Raw genomic sequence first — 24,962 nt, 5'->3', positions numbered from 1 at the left:
TGAACTCTTTCTTCGAACCTCTGGCCTCCTGCTGTCTCACCTCTCTATGAAGGTCGCTTTCCTCGTCTCCATGACTTTAGCGAGGAGGGTGGTGAACTGGGGCTATGGTGTCCACATTCCATAAGGACAAGGTCTCCCTGCACTTGCATCTGAAGTTCCTACCAAAGATTGTTTCCCGTTTCCACCTCAACCAATCCATACACCTGCCTGTTTTCTTCCCCAAACCGGATGCCTCCAGTGCAGAACGACGACTCCATTCCCTCGATGTAGGGCCCTGACCATTTACCGGCAAATGACAAAGCCATTCCGGAAGTCTCTCAGAGTATTTGTTGCCTTAGCAGAGAATTAAAGAGCAGGCCGTCTCTCCCAAGAGACTCTCAAAGTGGGTCTCAGGATGCAGTATGCTCTATCAATTTGCAGGACAGTTCTCAGCAGGCAGGGTAGAGACCCATTCCCTGAGAGCTGCTGCTGCACTCCATGACGATCCCCCTCACAGATACCTATAAGGCGGCCACGTGGAGTGTGGTTCCCACCTTTTCTTCTCACTATGCTCTAGTGCATGATTCTGTGACAGACGCCTCGTTCAGTGCAGCGGCCCTCTGTTTCACAGTTTTGTCTTCTTCCTCACACCTTCCTCCTACCTGCATACTGCTTGTTACTCCCCCTCAGTGGTATACAGTAGGGACCAACACTCGAAAGAGGGGAGGTTACTTACCTGTAACTGGAGGTTTTTCAAGATGTATGATCCCTACCTGTACTCCAAATCCACCCTCCTTCCCCTCCGCTGTGGATCTGCAGTGGAGAAGGAACTGCCCCTTCCACCCGCTGAACAACATCTGCTCCCCAGACTGTTCACTGGGCCCTGGGAGCTTAGCACCTTGCACTGCCCTGACCTCTGCTAGAGTCAGTGTGAAGCAGTGTCTGGAGCCAGCAACAGATCTGGGGCTCAGCCACCTGTGCAATAGGGCAGGGCTGCCCCCGGTGGGTTCCAAGGGACCTGATTCCTTGTCTGCAATTACTCTTTCCTCCAGCCAGCATTTGATCGGGTCCTTCCAAAGAGCCTGCAGCCCTTTCTATCTGAGCAGGGAGCCTTTATCTAGTGTGCTGGGGTGATTTGGCTAGTCCTTCACAGGCTGTCCCCTCCTGCCTGGCTCCCTGACCTATGGGTTGCATGAGGCGCTGTTGGCTCCTGGAACTGAGAGCTCTGCTGCTGGCAGTGTCTAGCCAAGGTGGTCAAGCACCTGGCAGGATCAGCCAGGCTGTCGGTTGCTCTGGGGTTCTGGAGGTGCCATGGCAAACCAGTGCTGTCACATAGTCCTCACCCATCAGAAGTCTGGTCCCAGTGGTATGGGTGGGAGGGTCAGCCCTGGCTAATGACCTGTGGTGCAGGGCTCCAGGTCAGCGCTACTCTTCCCTGGAGTCTAAGAAGCAGCTGGCTGCTGCGATTTGATTCCAAGCAACCTGCCCTTGCTCTCCATGGGGCATAGAGGCCTGATCTTGTGTGTTTGTTTGCAGGGCCAAGCGGGCGACAGCTGTGCTCCTGGCAGACCCCTGCTTCCAGCTCCGCTCCATCCAGTACCTGCTGGGCCATGCAGAGCCATCAGCGCTGGCAGCCACGCCTCCCTCTGCAGACAAGAGACATTTTTCCCTGCACACCTGTAAGTGTCTGCACCGCACCAGGCGAGGGCCATGGGGTTGTCCACTTGGGGCATCTGGCTGGGCCGGCTCTGGGCACTGAAGCTCTGTCCTCCTCCGAGGCAGACTGGCGCCCTGGGCCATGCTTGGGGGTGAGGTGGGCCAGGCCCTCCCCCACCCTGGGAAGCAACACGGGGTTGGTTTTTCCATCTGGGTATTCTCCCCATTTGTGTAAGAGACTTGATTTGATTTGGCAGGGAGAGATTCCTGCGGCTGCCTGTAGCCAGCAGGGGATGGGCCATGAAGGACACTGCTCCTCCATGGGCTTAGTGAGCGCTGTGGGTGCTGCAGGGGACTGGAGCTCATTGCACTGTGTGCACACCTCAGGGCAGGACAGTGAGCTGAGGCAGAGCTGGATGCCAGGGAGCAATGTGGGTACACCTGGGCCCCAGCACAGAGCTCCCCCTCGGATTCTGCTTTTCCCAGGCACCTTCTGGCAAGAGAGGAGAGAGAGAGAGAGAGTGTCTTTGCCAACTGCCCTGTCCTACCCCAGGATCAAGGCCCACACCCTGGCCATGCCCAAAGCCTCTCCAGCCTTCTCTGTCATCCCTCCATTTTGCTTCATTCCCCTGGCACTGAGAGAAGTGCCAGCTCCCAGGGCACTAAAGGCATGTCTCAGCAGTCCTGTTGGTCCTGGCAGGATGGAGGTGTCATGGAGTCACAGGGCTTGGTCTATGCCCTGTGGCCTGTCATCAGTCTCCTGGGAATGTCCCCTCTAGTGTGCCAGGCCCCACATAGTTCCACTGGGACAGGCCCATGGCCTCCATGCCTGGGTCATCAGCACCAGCGATCTCTGGTTCTCTGGGTGGCTCCCTACAGCGAGTCCAGCACAACCAGACCCCTGCCGGAGGCTTGAACTATTCCCTCCAGGGTGCAGTGCTCCAGAGTATCTGCAACAACACCAGCAGTCTGTTCCTAGCCAAGGGACCATTTACTAATCACCTGGATACAGAATCAGGGAGTCTGAGGGGAGCCCAGGGAACTGACGGCTAATGCCCAGCCCAGGTCCCATCTGGACAGCCCGGGCCCAGCCATGCTGTCGTGAACCCCATGGTTCAGGCTCTGTGTCTCTGTCTGACTCCTTGATCAGTTCCCAGGCAAGCGCCCCAATTCCTTCCAGCAGTCAGCTCCTATCCCCCGACCTCACACCTCCCGGCCTTTGTGCTCGGGCTGGGGCCTGAGGAGGGGAATCCACCTCCCTCCAGGCTGCTGGTCAATAGGTGTCTGTGTCCTGGGGGACTGGCTTTGCCATTTGTCTTCTGAGATTTGCCCTTGATATGGGGTTGGCCTCAAGCCAAGTTTTTTCCAGCTCAGACAGCTAGGTGCCATTCATACCATTCCTTCAGCTTGCCCGAGAGCAAACAATCCCCTCCCCCATCCCACACCGGGCAGACTTGCAAAATAAGAGGGAAACTGAGGCATGCATAGGCTTCATAAAAATATGACAGAAAATCCCCCCCCCCTAGTCATAGGAGGCACTGGGCAGTCATGGTGACCTCTGACTGGAGCTCCAGGTGGCCCAGCTGAGGATGGCTCAGAGCCCAGGTGCTGTGGTGCCCACTGGGAAAAGAAAAGGCTGTGCTGTCCCCTTTGCTCCAGGCAGTAAGGCTGTGCCACAGCACTGTGCTGCAAGGGAGAAGGGGGGCGTGCCAGGAAGCAGCTAGAATCCCCACTCTGCCAGCAGAGCTGCTCTGAGCACCTGCCCTGCCTGGACTGCTGGTCCCTCTGGGCAGGCACGCATCTTGGGAGCAGGCAGTAGGCTGGAGCTTCCCACCACTGCTGAGACAGGAGTCCCTGCCCCATGGGAAAGGGTCTGGCCCTGCTTCAAGTGGAGACCAGCTGGCTGGCCTGGGGTTGGCTCTGTTGGTCTTCAGGATGCCGCTGTTGCTGCTTTCTGCCTCAGCTTGCTGAGCACTGGTCTCATTACAGCTGAGAGTCCACAGTGATCTCCTAGTGCCACAGCAGGGTGGGCACTCAGCCTGTGGGTCACTGCCCAGTAAGTGGAGATGGCCTTGGATAGCTGGCCACTTGCACGTTAGTGCAGCTCTCAGAGCCAGGGGCTGGGAACAGCCTCCCCCATGCCAGTGTCTAGTAAGGCCCTGTAGGCTGCAGCTGGCATGGGTCCCCTTAGTGTGGGAGTGTTCACTGAGCTCTGCCTGGCAGTGCTAGGTATTGTCTCCTAGTGCTGCAGAGGGAAAGTGTGCTGGAGATGCAGTGGCCAGGTGGCATGTGCTCATGCATGGCCCTGGGCATCTCTCCTTATGCACAGGTATGTGCTGCTAATTAGTTTCCCAGAACATGTCTCAGAGCACGCTGTGCTTGGATCAGTCACTCACCATTTGGATCCCAGTACCTGTGGGCATGCCCTGCCCAAGCCCCTCTGCGTAGTGAACGCTTTGTGCTCAGGCTCTGCTCCCCTCCCTGTGGCACTGTTTCTAGCACAGTGACTGGGTGCTGTGGAGCGCTGTTCTGCAGGCCAGCATCTCCCCCGGCTCTGGACATCTTGGCTGCTCTCATCTCTCTGCAGTGCACAGAGGTGGATCAGCATTTTGGCACCACACCCTCTGGTGACGCCCCCCATGTTCCCACTTGCTGCCGCATTCTCTGCCTCTGTGGCAGCAGACAGTGGCTGTTCCTTTTGCTCCTGTCCTTACTCCTTCTATTTTAACTTTTCTGCCTTGTTCTTTGGGCAGTGAGGAGCAGAGTTCTCCCTCCTGGGCATTGCTCCTACGTGGGTGGCTAACCCCTCAAGGTTTTAACCCTCCCTGAGCCTCGGCTGCAGTGTTTCCCTGCTGGCTCCTCTGTCCCTTACAGGCACGGCCAAGAGCCAGACCTCTTGAGAGGGCTCCAGGCCCTAAAGAAGACAAGCTGTAGGTGGCCTCCCCAAAGCTGCAGCAGAGTTTCTATGCTCCCAAAGTTTGCAAAAAAATGAAAAAATCTGAAAGGGGAAGAAAAGGCACACAAAATCCAGGAGGTCTGAGTCCTCCAATTCCCCCCACCCCGCTCCCCTGCAGAAGGCGAGCTGTCTGGCGCTGACTCCAAACAGGCCAGTGGAAAACTCAGCAAAGGCTTTTTCTCCTGGAGAAATGTCAAACCATGTGCAGCAAGGTTATCCGCACGATTCAAACACAACCTCAGCAGGCTCCTGAGAGCAAGCCTCGGAGTCAATTCTTCCCTCAAAACCCTCCCCAAGTAAGGGCCAGCATGTTAACAAGAGCGATGTCAGGCTCCATAACCTTCCAGACCCAAAGGGCTCCAATGCTGAGATACCAAAGGCTGACGCTGCTGTAGTGTCTCTCTCAAGGGATACGGTTAGCCCTCAGAAGGGGAGTTCTACCCTATGGACTTCACAGATAAGAAGATGGAGGCCATTCTCAAACAAAACTTTGAAATCTCCTCTGCCGCTTTCTGAGCATCCCTGGGAGCAGCTGCCTGCGTTGCAAGAGCATCTCTCCTGAGTTGGAGATCACAAAGCCCTTAAGGAGAGAGATCACCCTGACTTTGGCTCCATTTTAATTAATGTGTCTGTAGCATCAGGTTTCAGAGTGGTAGCCATGTTAGTCTGTATCAGCAAAAACAACGAGGAGTCCTTGTGGCACCTGAAAGACTAACAAATGTATTTGGGCATAAGCTTTCATGGGCTAAAAACCACTTCATCAGATGCATGGAGTGGAAAATACAGTAGAATGGTATAAATACACAGCATATGAAAAGATGGGAGTTGCCTTACCAAGTCGGGGGTCAGTACTAACGAGCCAATTTAATTAAGGTGGAAGTCTGGCCTTTTGCTACTTGTCCTCACAGAGGTACCTGCAAAGGGACAGCAGGTTCCCCAAGGGAAAACAGTAGGGTCAAAGTCCAGGGGGAAAGTCCAGAGGGACCTCAGCTCAACTTAGGATGGAAGAATCCCATTCACTGTTGCAGACTAGGGACCAAATGGCTAGGAAGCAGTTCTGCAGAAAAGGACCTAGATGTTACAGTGGACGAGAAGCTGGATATGAGTCAACAGTGTGCCCTTGTTGCCAAGAAGGCTAATGGCATTTTAGGCTGTATAAGCAGGGGTATTGCCAGCAGATCGAGGGATGTGATCATTCCCCTCTATTTGACATTGGTGAGGCCTCATCTGGAATACTGTGTCCAGTTTTGGGCCCCACACTACAAGAAAGATGTGGAAAAATTGGAAAGAGTCCAGCGGAGGGCAATAAAAATGATTAGGGGGCTGGAGCACATGACCTACAAGGAGAGGCTGAGGGAACTGGGATTGTTTAGTCTGCAGAAGAGAATGAGAGGGGATTTGATAGCTGCTTTCAATTACCTGAAAGGGGGTTCCAAAGAGGATGGATCTAGACCAGTGGTCCCCAACCTTTTTGTGACCAGTAGCACATTCATGTTTTCAGAAGAGTGTGGTAGGCCCCAACAATTTTTCAAGGCTTATTTTGTATTTGTACATTAAATAATACCAAAAAACATCATAGTTAATATTACATAATATATGAATCCAGAAAGAAACTGGAGAGAAGCCGCGAGGACAGAGAACACCGGTGCCCGCAGCCCCAGAGTACTCTGTCCCCAGCAGGCGCGGGGGCCCGGATTCTCTCTCCTGCTGGGCACTAGGCAGGTCCTGCGCCTGCCGGGAACCGAGAACGCCTGCAGCCCCAGAGCTCTCTGTCCCTGGCAGACACGGGCTGCGCCTTCTATCCCCTGCGGGGCGCTAGGCAGGCCCCGCACCTGCCGGGAACAGAGAACACTGCACCTGCAGCCTGAGTTCTCTGTCCCCCGCAGGTGCAGGGCTGCGGCTTCTCTCCTCTGCTGGGAACTAGGCGGGCACACATAAATGCCCCGGCAGGCGCATGGTGCCCATGGGCACCACGTTGGGGACCACTGATGTAGATTGTTCTCAGTGGTAACAGATGACAGAACAAGGAGTAATGGTCTCAAGTTGAAGTGGGGGAGGTTTAGGTTGGATATTAGGAAACACTTTTTCACTAGGAGGGTGGTGAAGCACTGGAATGGGTTACCTAGGGAGGTGGTGGAATCTCCTTCCTTAGAGGTTTTTAAGGTCAGGCTTGACAAAGCCCTGGCTGGAATGATTTAGTTGGGGATTGGTCCTGCTTTGAGCAGGGGGTTGGACTAGATGACCTCCTGAGGTCCCTTCCAACCCTGATATTCTACGATTCCCCCAAAATCCAATTTATGACAAAGATTACGTAGGCCTCCGCCCCAGAGAGAAGTGAGGGGGGCAGAATTGCCCATTTTCTACAAGAATGGTTTTCTTTAACCACAGAGAAGTTAATCAGGGTGATAGTGAACCAGGGATAGTCCCTCAAACTGTGGGCTCCACCCCATCCATTCTTCATCCAATCACCTAGTTTCAACAACCCTGTAAAAAACAATTTGATCCAGAATGAAATATCTCATCTTCTGGATATTGGCATGACAGAGACTGTTTCCTCAGAAAAAGGTTTGCTGGGTTGTACTCCATCATCTTCATCGTGGAGAAGCACATGGTGGGTATCAGCGCCATTCTCAACCTCAAAAGGCTGAACAAGTGGATGAAGAAAACAATGTTTCTGATGGAGACCCTGGCCTGTATGGTGTCCTCCCTGTCCAGGGGGACTTCTTGACTTCAGTACCTCTTGCAGACACACATCTCCATATCCCTATCTGATCGTGCCTCCGCAGACTTCTGAGGTTCACCTACAGCAGGAAACATTATGAGTACTGAATACTTCTGGTTGGCCTGTCTTTGGCCCCGAGGGTTTTACACAGATAGTGATAATAGGCAGACTCAGGTTGCAGAGAACTCACCTGTACCCTATTCTTGACAACATCCCAATCAGAACTCCAGCAGTGCAGAGGATCACATCTTGGATGTTGAATCTCCTCCAGGTGCACAGCTTCATCATCGGAGCCAAGAAAAGTTCTCTGGTCCCATCCAACAGAATAACCACCTGGGAGCAGAAATAGACACCTTGATAGCAAAAGTTTACCCATCATTAGAAAGGTTTCAGAAAATCCAGAAATGTATTATCTTGCTCCAGAGATGCAGCAGGCCTACTATAGCACTGTGCTGATAGGACTCATGGTACTGTGCATATGGATCACTCCATGGGCACAATCGCTCATCAGATGTCTTCAGGTCTTCATACTAAAGGTGTGGAACCATTCCCTGGAACACATGAAAGATCAAGTATGGGTTCCAACACAGGTATTTAACTACTTACACTGGTGGTTAGCCCGTGATAAAGCCTGCCCAGGCATGTCCATCTGCCTTCCAGATCCTTTAGTCCTCGCAACCAAGGCCAGCCTGGAGGGCTGGGGAGCTCACTTGATGATCCAAACAGCCCAGGGCCTCTGGAGCTGGGAGAAAAAGGCAAAACCGCATAAACCTCCTAGAGCTGAGAGCTGTCCAGCTAGCTCTGCAAAGGTTCCAGCTCATTCTAAGGGGGAACCATATCTAAGGGTTCAATCCGACAATATGACTATATTTACATATTTAAACAGCCAATGGGGAACAAGGCGTCCAGCAATAAGTGTGGAAGCAATGGAAATAGTGAGGTGGATGGAACAGTTCTGCCTTTTTCTCAGGATGATCCACATCAAAGTGGACCTGAACCACAAAAGGGCAGATGGTCTCACCAGGCGCAGGGTCAACAACTCCAAATGATGCCTGAATCAGGACTCGCCATTCAGATGTTTTGCCTCCCTTCAACTGACCCATGTGTGAATCATACAAATGCAAAGAAGCCAAAATACTTCACAACTGAAGCAGACTCCAGAGCCATGAGCACAGATGCCTGATTGCACACTTGGCCATAGGGCCTACTTGATGTGTTTCCACCTTTTCTGCTACTGAGGAAGGTGATTCAGAAAATAAAACGAGAGCCGGTGATGGTAATTCTTATAACTCCTCATGGGCCAAGGAGACCTTGGTTCTCAGACCTGATAGAGCTGAAACTGGAACTCCCACTCCAGGTTCTGTGGAGACCAGACATCCTTTCAAAGGTCCTGTTCTTCAGCTAGACCCAAAACAGCTTCAGCTAACAGCCTGGCTATTGACAGGCAAACACTAGAAGGTCTTGATCCATCTTCCAGATTAATTAAGACATTGCTTTCATCTAGGAGAGTATCAGTAGTAAAAATATCCTGCTCTCTCTGATCCAGATTCTACAACTGGTACCAAGAACACAATGCAAATCCCAGAAATCCTGGAATTCCAGCCATTCTGGACTTTCTCCAACAAGGCATAGACAGAGACCTTCAGCTGAGTAACATTTCATGTCAGGCATCTGCTCTTAGTATTGTGCTATTTTAGGATCCTTGCCCTCCTTGCAGACCATCCACAGGTAGCCAGATTCCTTCTAGAAGTCTGATTAGCCAGACCAGCAGCTAGGCCAGTCTTCCCAGCATGGGACCTACTGCTAGTTTTGAGGGCCCTGCCAGTCATCCCTTTGAGCTGCTGACTCCAGTGTCGGCCTTTCATTTATCCATTAAGACTTGTTCTTAGTAGCTGTCACGTCTGCTAGGAGGGAATGTCGGAGCTGGCAGCCTTATCCATATGTGAGCCTTACTGGGTGTTCCATGAGGTCAAGGTGGGGCTTGGGACACCAGCATCCTTTCTTGCTAAGGTAAATTCCTCCTTCCACACTTCAAGAGGCTGTGCTTCCTTTGTTCTGTCCAAAACTACAACATCCAACGGCAAAGATGTGGTAGACCTGGAATGTCAGAAGAGCTTTGAAAATCTCTCAAATGTGCAGAATCCACAAGAAGATCAGGCTCCCAATTTGTGTCGTCCTACTCGAAATGCCAGAGAATCAGAGCTTTGAAGTCCTCCATTGCTAGGTGGATCAGACTATGTATTGTGGAACCCTGAATCCTCAGAGGCTCCAGTCCCAGAAGGGATCAAGGTGCACTCCATGAGATCCTTAGCAACCTCATAGGAGAAATAAGCAAGTGCTTTGGAAATTTACGAAGTGGCCACTTGGTCTAAAGCTAATGCCTTCATTAAGCTCCACAGGGTGGGCCTTCTGTCTTCTGCAGAGGCTCCTGTGGCAGAATGGTGCTGCAAGCAGTGGCTCAGAAATAGTACAGACTTTTGAGCAAGTTCACAAAAGGGGCTGGAGGGGGTACTTTCCTATCAAACTTCTGTTTCATAACCCTCCCTGCATCTGCTCATTACTTCCCAGACAGCCAGAACTGTGGGAGACATTGGGCTGCAAAATAGAAATAATTTTCTTTCTGCTAGCGCCGTCTTCCACAGTTCTCGCCACCCTGGATGGCTCAGGAGCCAAGGTTGGATACTAAGAATATTTACCATAATGTCATTATCTCTGGAATATTTGCTAATGCTGTTTCAGTTTTACCACTTGGAAATATTCCTCTGGCAGCAAGCGGGAGCAGAGCGGGCATGGCCACAGTGTGCTGATCCAGCTCCGAGAGCTGCAGTGAGAGGAGATGCTGCTAGCTAGCAGAAAGGAAATAATCTTTGAGGAATTTTCCCTGTCTCCTTTGGAAATGGCATGGCTGGCCCAGGTCCCCCAAGCACTGTGTGCCTCCAGGCTCTCTTGTCTTGTCAGGGTTGCCCAGCCTCCCATCACACAGCTTGGGTGCCCCCTTCCCCTATCATCCCTTCATTGCCCTAGGCCTTTACATTGGAGCCTCTCCCAGGAACCAGCATCTGCCCCCTCGCATCCCTGCTGGCCTAGGCCTGTTGCCATCTTGGTCCTCCCTAGCTCCCCCTAGCCCAACCTACTTGCTTGTATGCCACCCTCAGGTGCTCTGACTCTCAGTGCCCTCTCCAAACCCCAGTCAGTGCTGCTTGCCCACCAGCAGCTTCCAGGCAGGCTCTAATGCATGCACACAGCTTCTGGTAGAGAGCAGGTGCCCATCTCTCTGGCCTTGCCCTGCAGGGAGGAAGCGGCATGACCAGCGCTCTGCTTGTCTCCTATGCTGCTGGGATCCTGGACACCCCCTCCGGCTCATCCTGTGCCTACCTGTGGGGACACTGCAGCTCACACTGTCCTGTCCAGCTAATAAGGCTGCAGTTTACCATTCCTGGGCAGCCCCCAGCCAGTGGGGTGTCCTGACATGAAGTCAGCCACAGAGCTGTGCTGTGTGCCCCACAAGTACCCACCCTCCCCTTTGGGGCCAGCCCTGGTGCTCTCTTCCCTTTCACTTTAGCCCTTCTCTCCACAGACACAGACTACATCAGCCTGGAGGAGCTGGCCAAGGTGGAGCGGATGCTGAGCCACCTGAGTGAAGAGTCAAAGCAGGCAGCTGCCTCCATACTGGTGAGTCCCTGCCTGGTATGCACCCAGGCCCTGCCCAGCCCAGAAACCAGCAGCCTTGCAGAGGAGGGAAGCTGTGCCCTTCCTGGGGTGGAGGTCGGGAAACCCGTCATGCCAGCTGAGATGGTGATGTGGCAGGGTTCAGCCTGGGCAGCCTTGGGGCTGGCTTCACATATGCTGCCTGGCTTGGCCACACACTGCACAGCTCAGCCAGCTGTGTACCCAGCACTCTGCTGAATGCTACATGCACCCACTTCTCTGTGCCTGGCAGCTGGAACCACTGGGAACTGGATACACAGAGTCGGGGGCTGCTGCCCTACTGCACAGTGGGCATGTTAGGGTGACAGCTGGCTGGGAAAACTCCCTGGGGCAGAGGCTTGCTTGGCCAAACCTGGGGTATGAGATGTGATTGGGAGTCCCCAGGTAGTCTGAGTCTCTCCAGCATTAAATCCCTGCCATGCTGGGCGAGACTGCACAAGGCTGTGTCCCACTGCCCTGGCCCAGGGGTACTGCACAAGCCACAAGCCTGAGCAACCCAGGGGCAGCTGCCAGCCTGGGCTACAAGGGACAGGAGGGCCGGGCTCAGGCTGCTTGGTGCAGCACCCCTAGTGCTGCTGTCTGGCAGGAAGCAGCCAAATGGCAACAAATTTGTGTGGGTGCCTTCAGCTGCTAATCAAGGCCGGGGTGATTGTCTTTGCAGCCCACCAGTGAGGAGGACCTGTGTCCCATCTGCTACGCACACCCTATCTCAGCCATCTTCAGGCCATGCTCCCACAAGTCTTGCAAGTGAGTAACTGCAGTGGCTCTCTGCCCCTTCACTCCCTGCTGGGGGCCAGGAACAAGGGAGTCTGCTCGGCCCCACAGGCTAGGAGCCAGGGAGAGCTCTGCTTCTCTGCTCCCCTTGAACCCCTACACTGGTAAAGGCTGTGTCTGGAACCCAAGGACCTGGCTCACACTCCATGGAAGCTCTTGGACCTTTTTGCATGTGCTGAGAGGGGCTCCCCTGGGGAGCGGGCCAGGCCCCATCCCTCACCACACTGGGGCTCTAGGCCTCGCTGCAGGATGACAGCAGGGGTGCAGCCGTGGGCTCCACTGCTCAAGGGAAGCACTTCGCCTAAGTGCAAGGCTGGGCACAGCTCCCTCATGGTACAAGCTTTGTCTTTTCAGAGCCTGCATCAACCAGCACCTGATGAACAACAAGGACTGCTTCTTCTGCAAGGCTACCATCACAGGCGTGGATGACTTCACCAAGCCAGCCAGCTCCTAGCAGGGGGTTGACCCTGCAGGCTCCTGAGGCTCCTTTCCCTCAGCCTCCAGTAGGGGGTAGCCCAGCTCTGGTTAGTTGTGGGCTCTTCCAGAGCCCAGCCTGCTTGCTCAGAAGGGTGAAGGACACCAGCAGATGGTGGAGGTGCTGCTCTTGCCCTGTCTGAGCCAAGGCTGGGCTCGGCCTGTTCAGAAGGTGTGGGGAGGCCTGAGCAGTAAGGGCTGAAGGGCAGTGCCTTTCCCTCATGAGGCTAATGCCAGCATGTATCTACTGGAGTCTCAGCAACGGCCTGCAGGAGCCTGGCTGACCCCAGGGCCTGCCCTGCTGCTGTTGCCATTTGCTATGGAGCATTTGTTCATGTGGTGAGCCTTTCTGTGCTGCGTCAGGCCACTGCCAGCTTCCCTTCACTGGGGGTGGGGCACGCTTTGGCGCAAGCTCTGGGTACCGGGCAGCCAGATGGGAGAGAGCTACTGCTTCTGTGCTAAGCTAGACCGAGAGCAGAGGCTGTTCACAGCTGGCTTGGTCTAGGCCTGGGCACTTGTGGCTGAGTTCTCTGCTGAGCTGTAATTGGCTAGGACCTGGCAGCCTGCAGTCCCCCAGCTGTAGCCTGGTGGGGGAGAAGTATGGGGCACCTCACCCTGCAGCAGCAGAATGTGTAGCTGGCAATGGGGGTGGGTGTCCCTGCTGGTTGGTGCAGAATCCTTGGCCTGGATCTCTCAGCTAGGGGAGAGGCTAATGCTTGAGCTCTGCTGCAGGTGGGGTGGGACTAATAGTAGCATGTGATTTGTGACCAGCCCTGTGGGATGCTCTGTGCTGTGCATTGGGTGCTGTGTTACCTGCCCCAGCTGGGGTCAGTTCTCTGCACGAGAGCATTAAATTATTCTTCCTTATGCGGTGGCATCTTGTGTGTGCGACAGATGACAATGCAAGGCCAGTGGATCTAAGAGCACCTGTGCCAGGGGAGCTGCCTCAGGGGGGATAGAGACACACAGGAGTGGTAATGCGGGGGAGAGGCCACAGGACCAGCCACAGCAAGAAGGTGACATGAGGCCATTCAGTGCTTTTAGACAGTGTAATTGTATTGGGTGGGGCCCTGTAGGCCTGGCCCTTAGTGGCACACCAGGCTCCTACCAGCACCCAGGACAGGCATGTTGCAGCTGTGGCCCCTTGCTTTCTGCTGCTCTAGCATGGAGGCATACCCCCCTAACACCCTCCCAACAGCAGCCTACTCAGAGCCCAGCAGCCCATGAGGGCCTAGTACTGCTCCCTGCTGTGAATCTCTCCCAGGCACCCTGGCAGAGATGCTGTGCCAGCAAAGCCAGTTCCTATGTTTCCCCCTCCCCCCTAAAATGCAGGGCTCTGCTCCAGGCAACAACGTGTTAACAGTTCAGTTGCAGGGAAGCTGGCCTAGCCCAGCCCAGCCACTACATGATGATGCGAGGCTCTGGCACCGACTCTGCGATGGACTTGTGTGGCAGCACGTTGGCCCCGTTGAGATAGAGCTCATCATTGACGATGACATCCTCGCCCAGCACTGTCACGTTCTCCATCCGCACCTAACCAAGACAGGCCACCTGTCAGCCAAGCCCCACCACATGCTCCCTGCATCAGAGGCAGCATGTCTTCCACAGCCTGGGTATGTGGGTGGACTTGCGCAGTGCTTCAGCCACCCAACTCTGAGCTGCCTCTCCCGGCTCCTGCTTGGGCCTCTCCCGGCTCCAACAAGCTAGGGCCATAGGCTGGAGTAGCGATGGGACCCACCACCACTACTGCAGCCAGGCACAACAGCAGCTCCCTATTGTCAGGGCTAGGAGCAGCTTGGCCCCTCCCATACCTGCTCCCAGAGGAAGGATGAACTGGGAGCTGGTCTCTCTGACTCCAGCCTGCCCTAAAGCCAGATTCTAAACCCGAGAGGTGGGGGCGAGGCTACAAACTCCAGCTGCCACCTCTGTTCTTGTACAGGACGGGACTGTGTCCTGGGCCTTGCTGCCACTGTGTGCCCTAGCACCCCCAAGCCAGCCAAGCATGACCCCCTCCAATGGCCCCCAAAAGAAAATTGGTCGCAGCCATGTGTAGAGTCAACTACCCATTAAGCATCTGTGATAGACACAGCCAGCCTCCTGGCTGCTAGGCCCTGCTGAAGGCATGTGCCAGCCTACCAGGTAACTCACCCACTGGCCAACAGATGACAGCCAGCCAACAATGCAGGACTCTAGCCAGGAGTGGGAGCGGATACGGGAGCCTTTCAGGATGGTGCAGCGCTTGATCCGTACCCCATCCTCCACCACCACCCCAGCCCCAATGGTGACATTGGGGCCAATTGTGCAGTTCTCACCGATCTGAGCACTTGGGTCCTGGAAAGGAAGAGCGAGGTGGGTGTGGGCCCACACTACAGGTGCAGCTGCCCGCCCTGGCACCAATCCCCACTGCTCCAGCCCTCATGGTGCTAGAGGTGTCTTGCCAGGGCTGGCATGTATGCTTCAGATGCAGGCTGGAGGAGCTGCCCTCTGAGAACAGAGCAAGGAGAGTCATGGACCCAAGTCCTGGCTGATTCTCTATCAGCAAAGGGGACCCTCACCCAGCAAGGAGCTCCCTGGTTCAAGGCAGCCCTGTGCTAGGAGATACCAGCCCAAAGGAATCTTATTCCCAGCCTGCTCTGCTGGAGGAGGCCCCATAGCTCTCCTACAGAGATAAAAGTCTGCCAGCACCCCCGCAAATGCTGTACCTGCCAGTACTTAGGCACAGATGCCAGACCTGGAAGCCCAGCAAGGGCCTGCTCCTCAGGTCAGCTGCTGAGCTCACTGTAACCCCCACTGTTGCAGGCAGGCAAGAGAGAGAGGGGAGTTTCTACCCCAGGCTCCCCCCTTCCCAGTACCCAATCCCAGGGTCATCCTGTCCCTACATAACTATGCCTTGGCACGGAGCCCTGCATGAGAGGGGGTAGCTACCTCTAAGGGAAGTGCTGTTACAGATTCTTTCAATAGCCTGTGCCCTCAGAAGGGGCCAGCCCACCTTGCTCAGTCCATCTAGACTGTTTGGGGGGAGCTGCAGGCCTCAGCCATACTCAGAGGCCGCCTCAGGACCCCAACGACAGCACAGCTCTAGGGCTACTCTCTATGCCCATCCCTCAACTTTCTGGCACCTGCTCAGCCAGCGAGACTGCAGGTTTTTTAGCACTCCACAGAACTCTGCCTGACCCTTGGGATGAGTATGGAGTGTACTTGCTATGGGCCTGTTTGAACTGAATTGTATGGGCTGGTTGGGTACCATGTGCTGAGGTTAGCTGAGAGCTTCGATCCCTAAGTCCTGAACCCTTAACCAGAGGGCAGAGCTACTTAGGTGGACAAGGGTTGAAAAGCCAGCTCCAGAGCAATGAGGGGAGGCTAGAGAGTGAGCAAGAGAGCCAGATATACTTTGTTCCCTCAAGTTAGGCCAAGGAAGACTCCCCTCTCCCAGCACAGGCTCCAAGAGTACAAATACTGCAGGCAAGAGTACAAGTCCAGCAGCAGAGCGCAGGCTCTCCAGTTTATTGCACTGAGTGCAGGATGGATGATTACCTGCCTCATGGGCACATAGCTGCAAGCAGCTCCTGGCCCTCAGAGACTGGAGTGGCTGAACCAATGGAGCTAAGGGAGATAGAACAGTACAATATCAAACCTTCTGGGACACAGCAGAGCTGGCCCATCCTTGGTCTGACAGCCTCTGGGCTTCTGAGGAGGATGAAGGTCTCAGAGAAAGAGACAATTAAGCTGGAGCGGAAGGCAATAAACCCTTACTTGAGACCCTCATCTCACACCAAGGACACCCTTCCAGGGGAAGGGACTCCACTAATTAGGAAGAGACAGGTAATAGTAATGGGGGATTCAATTATTAGAACAACAGCTTGGTTTGTGAGAAGCGCATGGTGAATTACCTGCTAGGTGCAAAGGTTGCAGCTCTCAAGACATCTAGACAGATGTATATGCAGTGCTTGGGAGGGGCTTGTGGTCATGCTACATGTAGATACCAGTGACATAGGGCAAGGCAGATGAGGTCCTGGAGGCCAAATGTAGGCTGCTAGGTAAGAGGCTAGAATCCAGGAAAAGGGAAGTGCTCTGTTACACTGAAATGCTTCCAATTCCATGTGCAGGGCCAGACAGGCAGAACTGCAGGGTCTCATTGGATGAGACAGTGGTGCTAGAAAGAGGGGCTTAGGTTTATATGGGAAAGAAGGAGCCAATACTCGAAGGAGGGGCTCCACCTAACCCAAACAGAACCAGATTGCGGGCATGTCAAATCAGAAAGGTTGCAAAGGAGTTTTTAATCTAAGGGCTGAGGGAAAGCTGACATAGTTTGGGCAGACACATTCCTTAGAGGAGGATCTCTCTATGTCCTAGTAAAGAGGCGAGGACAAAAGTTGATTAAGTGCAAGTAGGACCTGAAGAGAAACAGTCAAATGAAAGAGTCCCATTTAATTATATCACAAAGGCAGACAACCAAATATTGACCAGTTTTATATGCGCTTGTATACAAATGCAAGAAGTCTAAATACTAAGATGGGAGAACTTGAGTGTCTAGTGTTAAATGATGATAATGGGACACGGTAATACCAGGATCCTATATATGCTGTAATGATAGAGCAGCTCATGTTAGTGCAGGAGTGTAAAAGAAAACAGAGTGAAACTTGTAAAAATCTTAAATTAATCAAACAGCACCAGAATTGCTGTGGATAGAAATTCCATGTCTGAATAATAAGAGTATAGCAGTGGCAATATACCACCTGACCAGGACAGTGACAGTGATTATGAAATGCTGATAGAGATTAGAAGTGAATATAGTTGAACCGCTTCGTGAGAGTGTCCATAATGTAATTAAATTTAACATGGGGGGGCGGGGGAGAGGATATCAAAGGAACTCATCATAGTAGCATTTAACTTCAAAAAAGGGAATTACACAAAAATGAGAGAGCTAATTAAACAGAAATTAAAACTAATAGTTTCAATAGTAAAATGCCTGCAAACTGCATGAAAACGCTTTAAAACACCATATTAGAGGCTTAAATGTATACCACAAAAAAAATACAGTAACTCCTCACTTAAAGTCATCTCGGTTAACATTGTTTCCTTGCTGATCAATTAGGGAACATGCTTGTTTAAAGTTGCACAATGGTCCCTTATAATGTTGTTTGGAAGCCGCCTGCTTTGTCCACTGCTTGCAAAAAGAGCAGCCCATTGGAGCTAGCTGGTGGGGGCTTGGAACCAGGGTGGACTAGCAGCCCACCTATCAGCTCCCCTCTCCTCTAAGTTTCCTGTGCAGCAGCCGCCCAGCAGGCTACCAATTGTCAGCAGTCCCTCCCCCCACTGCCATGTGATGCTCCTGCCTTCGAGCTGCTCCTGGGAGCCTCCTGCTTGTTGTGCGGGGGGGGGGGGGGAGAGGGGGGAGTGAGGCTAATGGCAGCAGTGGGTTCCCCTCCCCTCTGCTCCTACCCCCTGCTTACCCCTTCTCCATATAGAGCAGGGTGGGGCAGGATGGAGTGAGCTTGCTGGCCGCAGCTGCTGTCTCAACTTGCTGATATACTTAAAAAGGAAATGTACTTAGAGTGGGGTCTGCATACTTAAAGGGGCAATGCACATCGCTCTCTCCCACACACAGGGTATGTGTCTGTCTGCCATGCTGTCTCCCCTCCCTCCCTCTGTGGTGCCTTGTAGAGTGTGAGGCTACATTAACAACAATGTGTTAACCCTTGAGGGCTCAGCTGAGTGCTAGTTCATCATTTAGTAGCAAGGCATTCCCTGGAAAATATCCCACCCTCTTCTACCCTCTGACTTCACCACCTCAACAATCATCATTGCTGTGTATAGTATTAATTTGTTTAAAACTTATACTGTGTGTATATATATAGATAGATAGGTTCCAGGGAAATTTTTTTCACCAGACAAAAAACTAACCCCCCTTATTTACATTAATTCTTATGAGGAAATTGGATTCACTTAAAGTTGCATTTTTCAGGAACATAACTACAACATTAAGCAAGGAGTTACTGTAGTAAGAGGAACAAAAAATTACTACATGGCTAACCAACAGAGTAAAAGGCATGCTTTATAAATTATAAGTCAAATCCTACTGAGGAAAATAGGAGCCTAAACTCTGGCAAGTGAAGTGTAAAATAACTAACATAAGAACAGCCATATTGAATTGGACCAACAGTTCATTTAACTCAGCATCCTGTCTGCAAACAGTGGCCAATGCCAGGTGCTTAAGAAGGAATGAATGAATGAGACAGCTGAGAAAAGAATTTGAAGAGTAATTAGCAAAAGAGAAAAACTGCCAGTAAAAACATCCTTTAAGTCCATCAGAAGCAGGAAGCCTTTCAAACCATCAGTGGGGCCACTAGGCCATCAAGGTGCCAAAGGAGCACTTGGACTTTCAGAAAACCTTTGACAAGGTCCCTCACCAAAGGCTGTTCAGCAAAATAAGCTATCATGGGATAAGAGGGAAGGCCCTCATGGATCAATAATTAGTTAACAGGAAATAGAGTATGAATTAATGTGTTTTCACAGTGGGCAGAGGTAAATAGCAGGATCCCCTGAAAATCTGTACTGGGACCAGTGCTGTTCAATATAAATGATCTGGAAAAGGGGTAAATGGTGAGATGGCAAAGTTTGTAGATGATGCAAAATTATTTAAGATAGTTAAGTACAAAGCAGACTGGGAAGCGTTACAAAGTGATCTCCTACAACTGGGTGACTGGGCAACAAAATGGCAGATGAAATTAAATGTTGATTGCCATATTTGGGGTCGGGAAGGAATTTTCCTCCAGGGCAGATTGGCAGAGGCCCTGGAGGTTTTTCGCCTTCCTCTGATGCATGGGGCATGGGTCACTTGCTGGAGGATTCTCTGCAGCTTGAGGTCTTCAAACCATGATTTGAGGACTTTAATAACTCAGACATAGGTTAGGGATTTGTTACAAGAGTGAGTGGGTGAGATTCTGTGGCCTGCATTGTGCAGGAGGTCAGACTAGATGATCACAATGGTCCCTCTGACCCTAAAGTCTATGAGTCTAAATGCAAAGTAATGCACATTGAAAAACAATCCCAACTATACATACAAAATAATGGGGTCTAAGTTAGCTGTTCCCACTCAAGAAAGAGATGTTGGAGTAACTGTGGGTAGTTCTCTGAAAACATCCACTCAATGTGCACCAGCAGTCAAGAAAGTGAACAGAATGTTGGGAATCATTAGAAAAGGGAGAGATAATGACAGAAATATATGCCACTATATGAAGCCATGGTACGCCCACACTTTGAACAGTGTGTGTATTCTGGTTGCCCCATCTCATAAAAGATATATTAGAATTGGAAAAGGTTCAAAGAAGGGCAACAAAAATTATTAGGGGTATGGAACAGCTTCCATAGGAGGAAAGTTTAAAAAGACTGGGACTGATCAGCTTGCAAAAGAGACCTCCAAGGGATGATATGATGGAGATTTATAAAATCATGGCTAGTGTGGAATAGGTGAATATGGAAGTATTATTTACCTCTTCACATAACACAAGAACCAGGGGTCACCCAATGAAATGAATAGACAGCAGGTTTAAAACAAACACATTCTTCACACAATGCACAGTCAACCTGGGGAACTCATTCACAAAACCCCTGGCAAGGCCAAAACTATAACTTGAGTTCCAAAAAAGAATGAGATCAGTTCTTGGAAGATCTGTCCATCAGTGGCTATTAGCCAAGATGGTCAATGATGCAACCCAAGCACCAGCTGTCCCTAGCCTCCAACTGCCAGAAGCTGGGACTGGACAATGGGATGGATCACTTGATAATGGCCCTTTTCTGCTCACCCCCTCTTTAGCACCTGGCACTGGCCATTGTCGGAAAACACGACAGTGGAGTAGCTGGACCTTTGGTCTGATCCAGTGTGGCCGTTCTTATGTTCTGTTCTTTTCACTCCCTCCCTGTGGGCTGGGCCCCAGGCACTGCCTAAGGGAGACAATTACAGCCAGCTCCTTTCCTTGGGCTGGAAAGCATGAGCCTAGATGGTCCCTTGGCCAGGACTAGCCCAGGCTGTTGTCAGAACAGCAAGACCCCTGTCTCAGCTTCCTCAGACAGGGCCCAGGCAGCCCAAACTCCCTGTCTGGGAGGGTCCAGGCCCAATGGGATGAGGGACCTGGCTGGGCTGGCCATAGCAGGCCTGCTGGGGTCCCACATGGGCTGCACAGGTTGGAGGCCAGTGCTAGTTAGTGTTCTGGGTCTGAATTTCCTAGCAGACAGCAGTAGAGCTCAGCAAGCCAAAGCCCATGGCCTGCTACAGAGCCCTACCATCAGGAGCCACATGAGCCAGCTCAGCTCCCAGGGAACAGGGCGAGGCCAGCAGCAGGGTGACCAGAGTACTGCAAACCCACCACGAGGTGTCACACTGGGGGTGCATCTACACCCAACCGTGTCAGGATGGAAGCAGCACCCCAAGCACACCGCTGGGTGGAGGAGCACAGGCACTCACCACCAGCACGTTCCCCACGAAGCCAGGGCCCGCGTGCAGCCTCTCTGGGTGCTGAACCCTCAGCGACTGCAGGAACATGCACATGCCTGTCAGAAAGTCCTTGGGCTGCCCAATGTCCATCCAGAAACCTGTAGGGACAGAGCAGCACTCACAGTCTACAGGGAGGGCAACAGGAACATGCCAAACCCCCGCAATAAGCACAGGAGATTCCCCCCATCCTCCTGGATGGGCCCAGAGAAGGCAGCTCATATACCCACTTGATGCCACTGGCGCAAGAGGCACACAGACGTTGGCCAGAGGGGTTCCTTTGTGCTGGGGCGGGGGGGGGGGGGGGTGGGGGAATGGATGTCTCCTTTACTCCAGGGCTGGGAAGGGGTCTCAGTGGGGTCCCTTACCCTGCAGCTCCATGGCATACAGCTCCGCATCCTGAGCCATCACCGGGAAGATCTCCTTCTCTATGGAGGTGGGCCGCAGCTACAGACAGACACACAGGGCCCAGTCAGGGGCATCTCCTCCAGTCTCGTGCTCCTGTTTACCCAGAGTGCACAGCCTCCCAGTTCCCACAATGCCCTGAAAGCACATGGCTGTTAAATCTACATGCAGCCTAGAGATTCCAGATGGTCATAAGTGCTCCTGGATGGGCCTGGTCTCTGCCTTCATCCTCCTTGGCTCCAACTGATCTGGCTCAGTGCTCCAATTGCTGGGAATCCCTCCCCTTCCACAGCCTCCTCTGTCTCCTGGAAAACCCCGAGCCCAACACATAGACTCCACCTGCCCTCTGCTACACATGCACACAAACCTGAGGAGGGAGAGAGAGGGTGCAGACCAGGAGACATGCCTCCCTCCCTTCCACTCCCAGCCATCACTCTTCCTGCTGAATGCTGGGAGTGGAAGGGAGGGAGGCACACACAGGGCCACAGCTGGCCAGCTCCCTACCTGGATCCGGTGCAGGAGGCTGGGGTTGAAGATGTACATGCCGGCATTTATCTTATTTGAGACAAACACCTGGGGTTTCTCCACGAAGCGGTGGATGCGTCCTGTTTCAGCTTCGCACACCACCACCCCGTACTTGGAGGGCTCCTCCACCTTTGTCACCTGCAAGGCAAAGTCACTGCAAGGCACCTCCCCGCGGAATGACTGAGGGAAGAGCAAGTGGGCTCTGCCAGGCCAGTCATTACATTGGCCAGGAAAGGGGCCAGGGCTGTTGCCCCTTTTTACAGACAGGGAAACTGAGGCATGGGGAAAGGACTTGGCCAGGATTGCACAGCCAGTAGTACAATTTCTACCAGCTGTACTTTTTTTTGGGGGGGGTGGGGTGGGGGGGGAAGAGAGGCAGGGGCAGCAGGTTTGTATAATTTTTGGTGGTGCCCAGAAAGAGGCCAAGTCCGCCCCCCCTGCCGCGCCCACCTGCCTAAGGCTTTGTGGGAGTTTGGGTGCAGGAGAGGGTTTGGGATGCAGGTTCTAGGAAGAAGCTTGGGTGCGGGAGGAGTGCGGGCTCCAGGATACAGTTTGGCTGCTGGAGGCAGGCTTTGGGCTGGGGGAGGAGGCCGGGGTGCAGAAGGGGGTGAAGGAGGAGGTTTGGGTGCTGCATGCAGCTCCAGGCTGGGAGAGAAGGTTGGGGTGCGGGGCTGGGCCAGGGATGAGGAGTTTGGGATGCAGTAGGCAAGAAGCTCCAGGGTTAGGGTAGGAGACCAGAGAGAACTTCTCCCAGCCCTCTCCCGGCCAGCAGCAGTGAGCTCCGGGGGAGGGGGACCCCCTTCCCAGCTCAGTACTCACCCAGCTCAGGCCGACACTCACCCAAGCTCCCCCAGGCTGCTGCTCAGGAGATCCAGCCAGGATAAGTCCCCCCCCCACCACCACCACCCTAGGTCAACTTGGAGTTGCCTGCCAGAAGGGAGGAGGGAGGCTGTCATGTGACTCCTCCCTTCCTCCGGCACAGCAGCCACCTCAGCCTGCCCCCGTGCCGCTCCCTTGTAGCAGCCGGCTTCAGCAGCGGCTGGCGAGGAAGCGCAGCACGGAGCAGCAGAGCAGCTGCCCACTGCCCAGGGCAGGCAGGGACGCTCGGGCGAGGTGCACGGGGGCAGCAGGCGGGCGGGGGTGGGGGAGAGACCCAGCCCCAAACACTGGTGGAGCCAGGCCCCCCATACAACTCATCACCCCTAGAGATGGGTCATAAAGGCAGCAGCAGGGCTGTGCTTCATGCCTGGGGGGGCTGATAAGGTGATCAGTCCCCCAACAACGAAGCGTTGTCCCTGCCAGTGGCACCAGCCTCTTCGCAGGGGGGAACTGAGGTGGGCCTTAGCCCTTCACATTTCACCAAGAAGCCCTGCCTCCTGCTCCTCCTCTTCCTTCTGAGGCCCCGACCCCTGGCTAGGCCAGAAGCATGGCCATGGTAATAGCTGCCCAGAGAGCCTAGGCAACTGTGAGGTAATCCAGACCCTCCATCTAGTCTGGGTGGCACACCTCTAGGGGCAGGAACACAGGCTGGGGGCTGCTCTTGGGCACCCTGGCCCCCCCACCCAGGGCAGGTGGAGGGTCCTGGGATCCCTACAGCAGCCTGGGCTGCTCTTATCCTGGCCCAGCACCAGCTTCAAGCCATGCCAGGGAGTGCGGTCAGGGGGCATTGCCCTCCATTTTTACACAGGATCCAGCACTCCTGGCTGTGCCCCTAAAAGCCCAGGAACAAGTGCAGCATGATACGCCAAGTCAGTAGGGGGTGGCAGGAGCCAGTCCTGTGCTGACCCACCGGATCCAGCCCTGGGCACTCACCACGATGGAGCCCTCCTTGCCGTGGTGCTTGTGGAAGCGCACCATGTCTGTGAAGGGGAAGTCGCAGATCACGTCGCTATTTAGGACGAAGAAAGGCTCCGAGCTCTCAGTCAGCAGCTCCCGGGCCAGCGCCAGGGGCCCCGCTGTGGAGGGAACACAGCTCAGAGAGAGCTGGCAGGGGGGGCAAGGCCACCCACTGCTCCCCAAGGTGGATATAATAGCTGCCAGCAAGCTCTGGCTCTACGCTGTGCTGAGCCAGCCACTTAGCTTCAGTTGTATGCAAACAGGGGTAGCGCTGGAATGAGAAGCCTCACTCCGGCCCTGTAAACTGCACGAGCAGGTAGTTGGGCCCCTTGGCCGACCCTGCAGGGGGCCCCATTGAGCATGTGGGATGGGCACAGACTCACCTGTGCCCAGTGGCTCCTTCTCATGGGACAGGGAGATGCGAATGCCCAGCTGAGAAAGGTAACAGAATCCAAGGTCAGGAAGATGCACTGCACCAATGGCCATTCGCTGCCCCCAACGCCACGCTACTCTGCCCAACCCCCTGCCCCTCTCACATGGCCCCCTTGTCCTCCCACATAACCCCGCCCCTCCCCTACCCAACCCCTCTTCCAGTCCCGCCCCCACCCCGCGCTGTGAGCCGGTGGCTCCCTGCGCCCCTGGACTCACCCGCTGCTCCTGCGCCCGCATCGCCCCCTCCAGCACCTCCGACATGTAACTGACAGCCAGGATCACGTGATCGACGCCCGCCTGCCGGGGAAGGGGAAAGCGCGTGAGCGGCGGGGGCCTGGGAGCCGCCGGGGCGGGGTTCGGGGTTCGGGGCCCGGGCCCGGGCCCGGCCCTACCTGGCGCAGAGCCTCCAGCTGGTGCAGCAGGATGGGCTTGTTGCAGAACTCCACCAGCGGCTTCGGGGTGCTGAGCGTCAGCGGCCGCAGCCGGGTGCCGTAGCCGCCCACCAGGATCAGCGCCTTCATCGCCCTGTGCGGGGAGGGAGCCGCCACGTCAGGCTGGCGCGCGAGGGGGCAGGGCCCACTCCGCCCCCTTGCCGGGTCCCGCCCCCTGTCCGACCGTCACCCTAGCCCAGCCCGCGCTCCTTCACCGGCCTCGTCACCTGTCCGGCTCCGCCGCGCCCCTCAGGCGGGGGAAGCCCAGGCCGGGCCGAGAACCAATCCGAGCTACGGACGTGTCTCTCTACCCTGTCGACCAATCACGCAGCACGCAACGGCAGTGCCATAGTAACTGCAGACGTCACAGCAGCGACTCTCGCGTGCAGGACGACGGTCTGGCGCAGGAACAGTGACGTCTCAGGAGCCGTGGCAAATCGCGCCTTTCGCGTGGTGGTGGCGGCTGGTTCTGTGGGAGCGGTGTCCCGAGCTGCTCGTAGCTAGGGCGCCGGGCAGCCTCCGGCGGGGGCACTGTGCCAGGCTAGGGCGGAGGAGGTGAGGGGTTTCTAGCCC

General features: G+C 54.2%; 2 protein-coding genes across 7 annotated transcripts in view; one reads left to right on the top strand and one right to left on the bottom strand.

Annotated features, from left to right (window-relative positions):
- The window catches only part of RNF123 (ring finger protein 123), a 144,752-nt gene extending 131,616 nt beyond the window's left edge, over positions 1-13,136 (top strand). For 4 of the 6 annotated variants that reach the window (XM_050959986.1, XM_050959987.1, XM_050959988.1 and 1 more), the window contains 4 exons: positions 1,516-1,658; positions 10,891-10,985; positions 11,683-11,768; positions 12,150-13,136. In XM_050959986.1, coding sequence (XP_050815943.1) covers positions 1,516-1,658; positions 10,891-10,985; positions 11,683-11,768; positions 12,150-12,249 — 424 coding nt within the window. In that variant the 3' untranslated portion in view covers positions 12,250-13,136. Of the gene's footprint in view, positions 1-1,515; positions 1,659-10,890; positions 10,986-11,682; positions 11,769-12,149 lie in introns of those variants that run through there. The other 2 variants (XM_050959989.1, XM_050959990.1) reach the window with 2 other exon arrangements.
- Positions 13,137-13,304: 168 nt separating this feature from the next.
- On the bottom strand, positions 13,305-24,636 carry GMPPB (GDP-mannose pyrophosphorylase B). Its single transcript, XM_050960268.1, has 9 exons — positions 24,351-24,636; positions 24,175-24,255; positions 23,910-23,958; positions 23,503-23,645; positions 21,670-21,828; positions 21,129-21,207; positions 20,734-20,861; positions 14,418-14,600; positions 13,305-13,802 (listed from the first exon to the last, which is right to left on the bottom strand). Exons 1-9 carry the CDS (start codon positions 24,477-24,479, stop codon positions 13,671-13,673), a joined length of 1,083 nt encoding a protein of 360 aa, XP_050816225.1. The 5' UTR covers positions 24,480-24,636; the 3' UTR covers positions 13,305-13,670.
- Between the last annotated feature and the right edge of the window lie 326 nt (positions 24,637-24,962).

This window comes from Gopherus flavomarginatus, chromosome 6 (genome assembly GCF_025201925.1).
Source record: "Gopherus flavomarginatus isolate rGopFla2 chromosome 6, rGopFla2.mat.asm, whole genome shotgun sequence".
NCBI classification, from domain to species: domain Eukaryota; kingdom Metazoa; phylum Chordata; order Testudines; family Testudinidae; genus Gopherus; species Gopherus flavomarginatus.
This window is presented reverse-complemented; position numbering and strand designations above follow the sequence as displayed.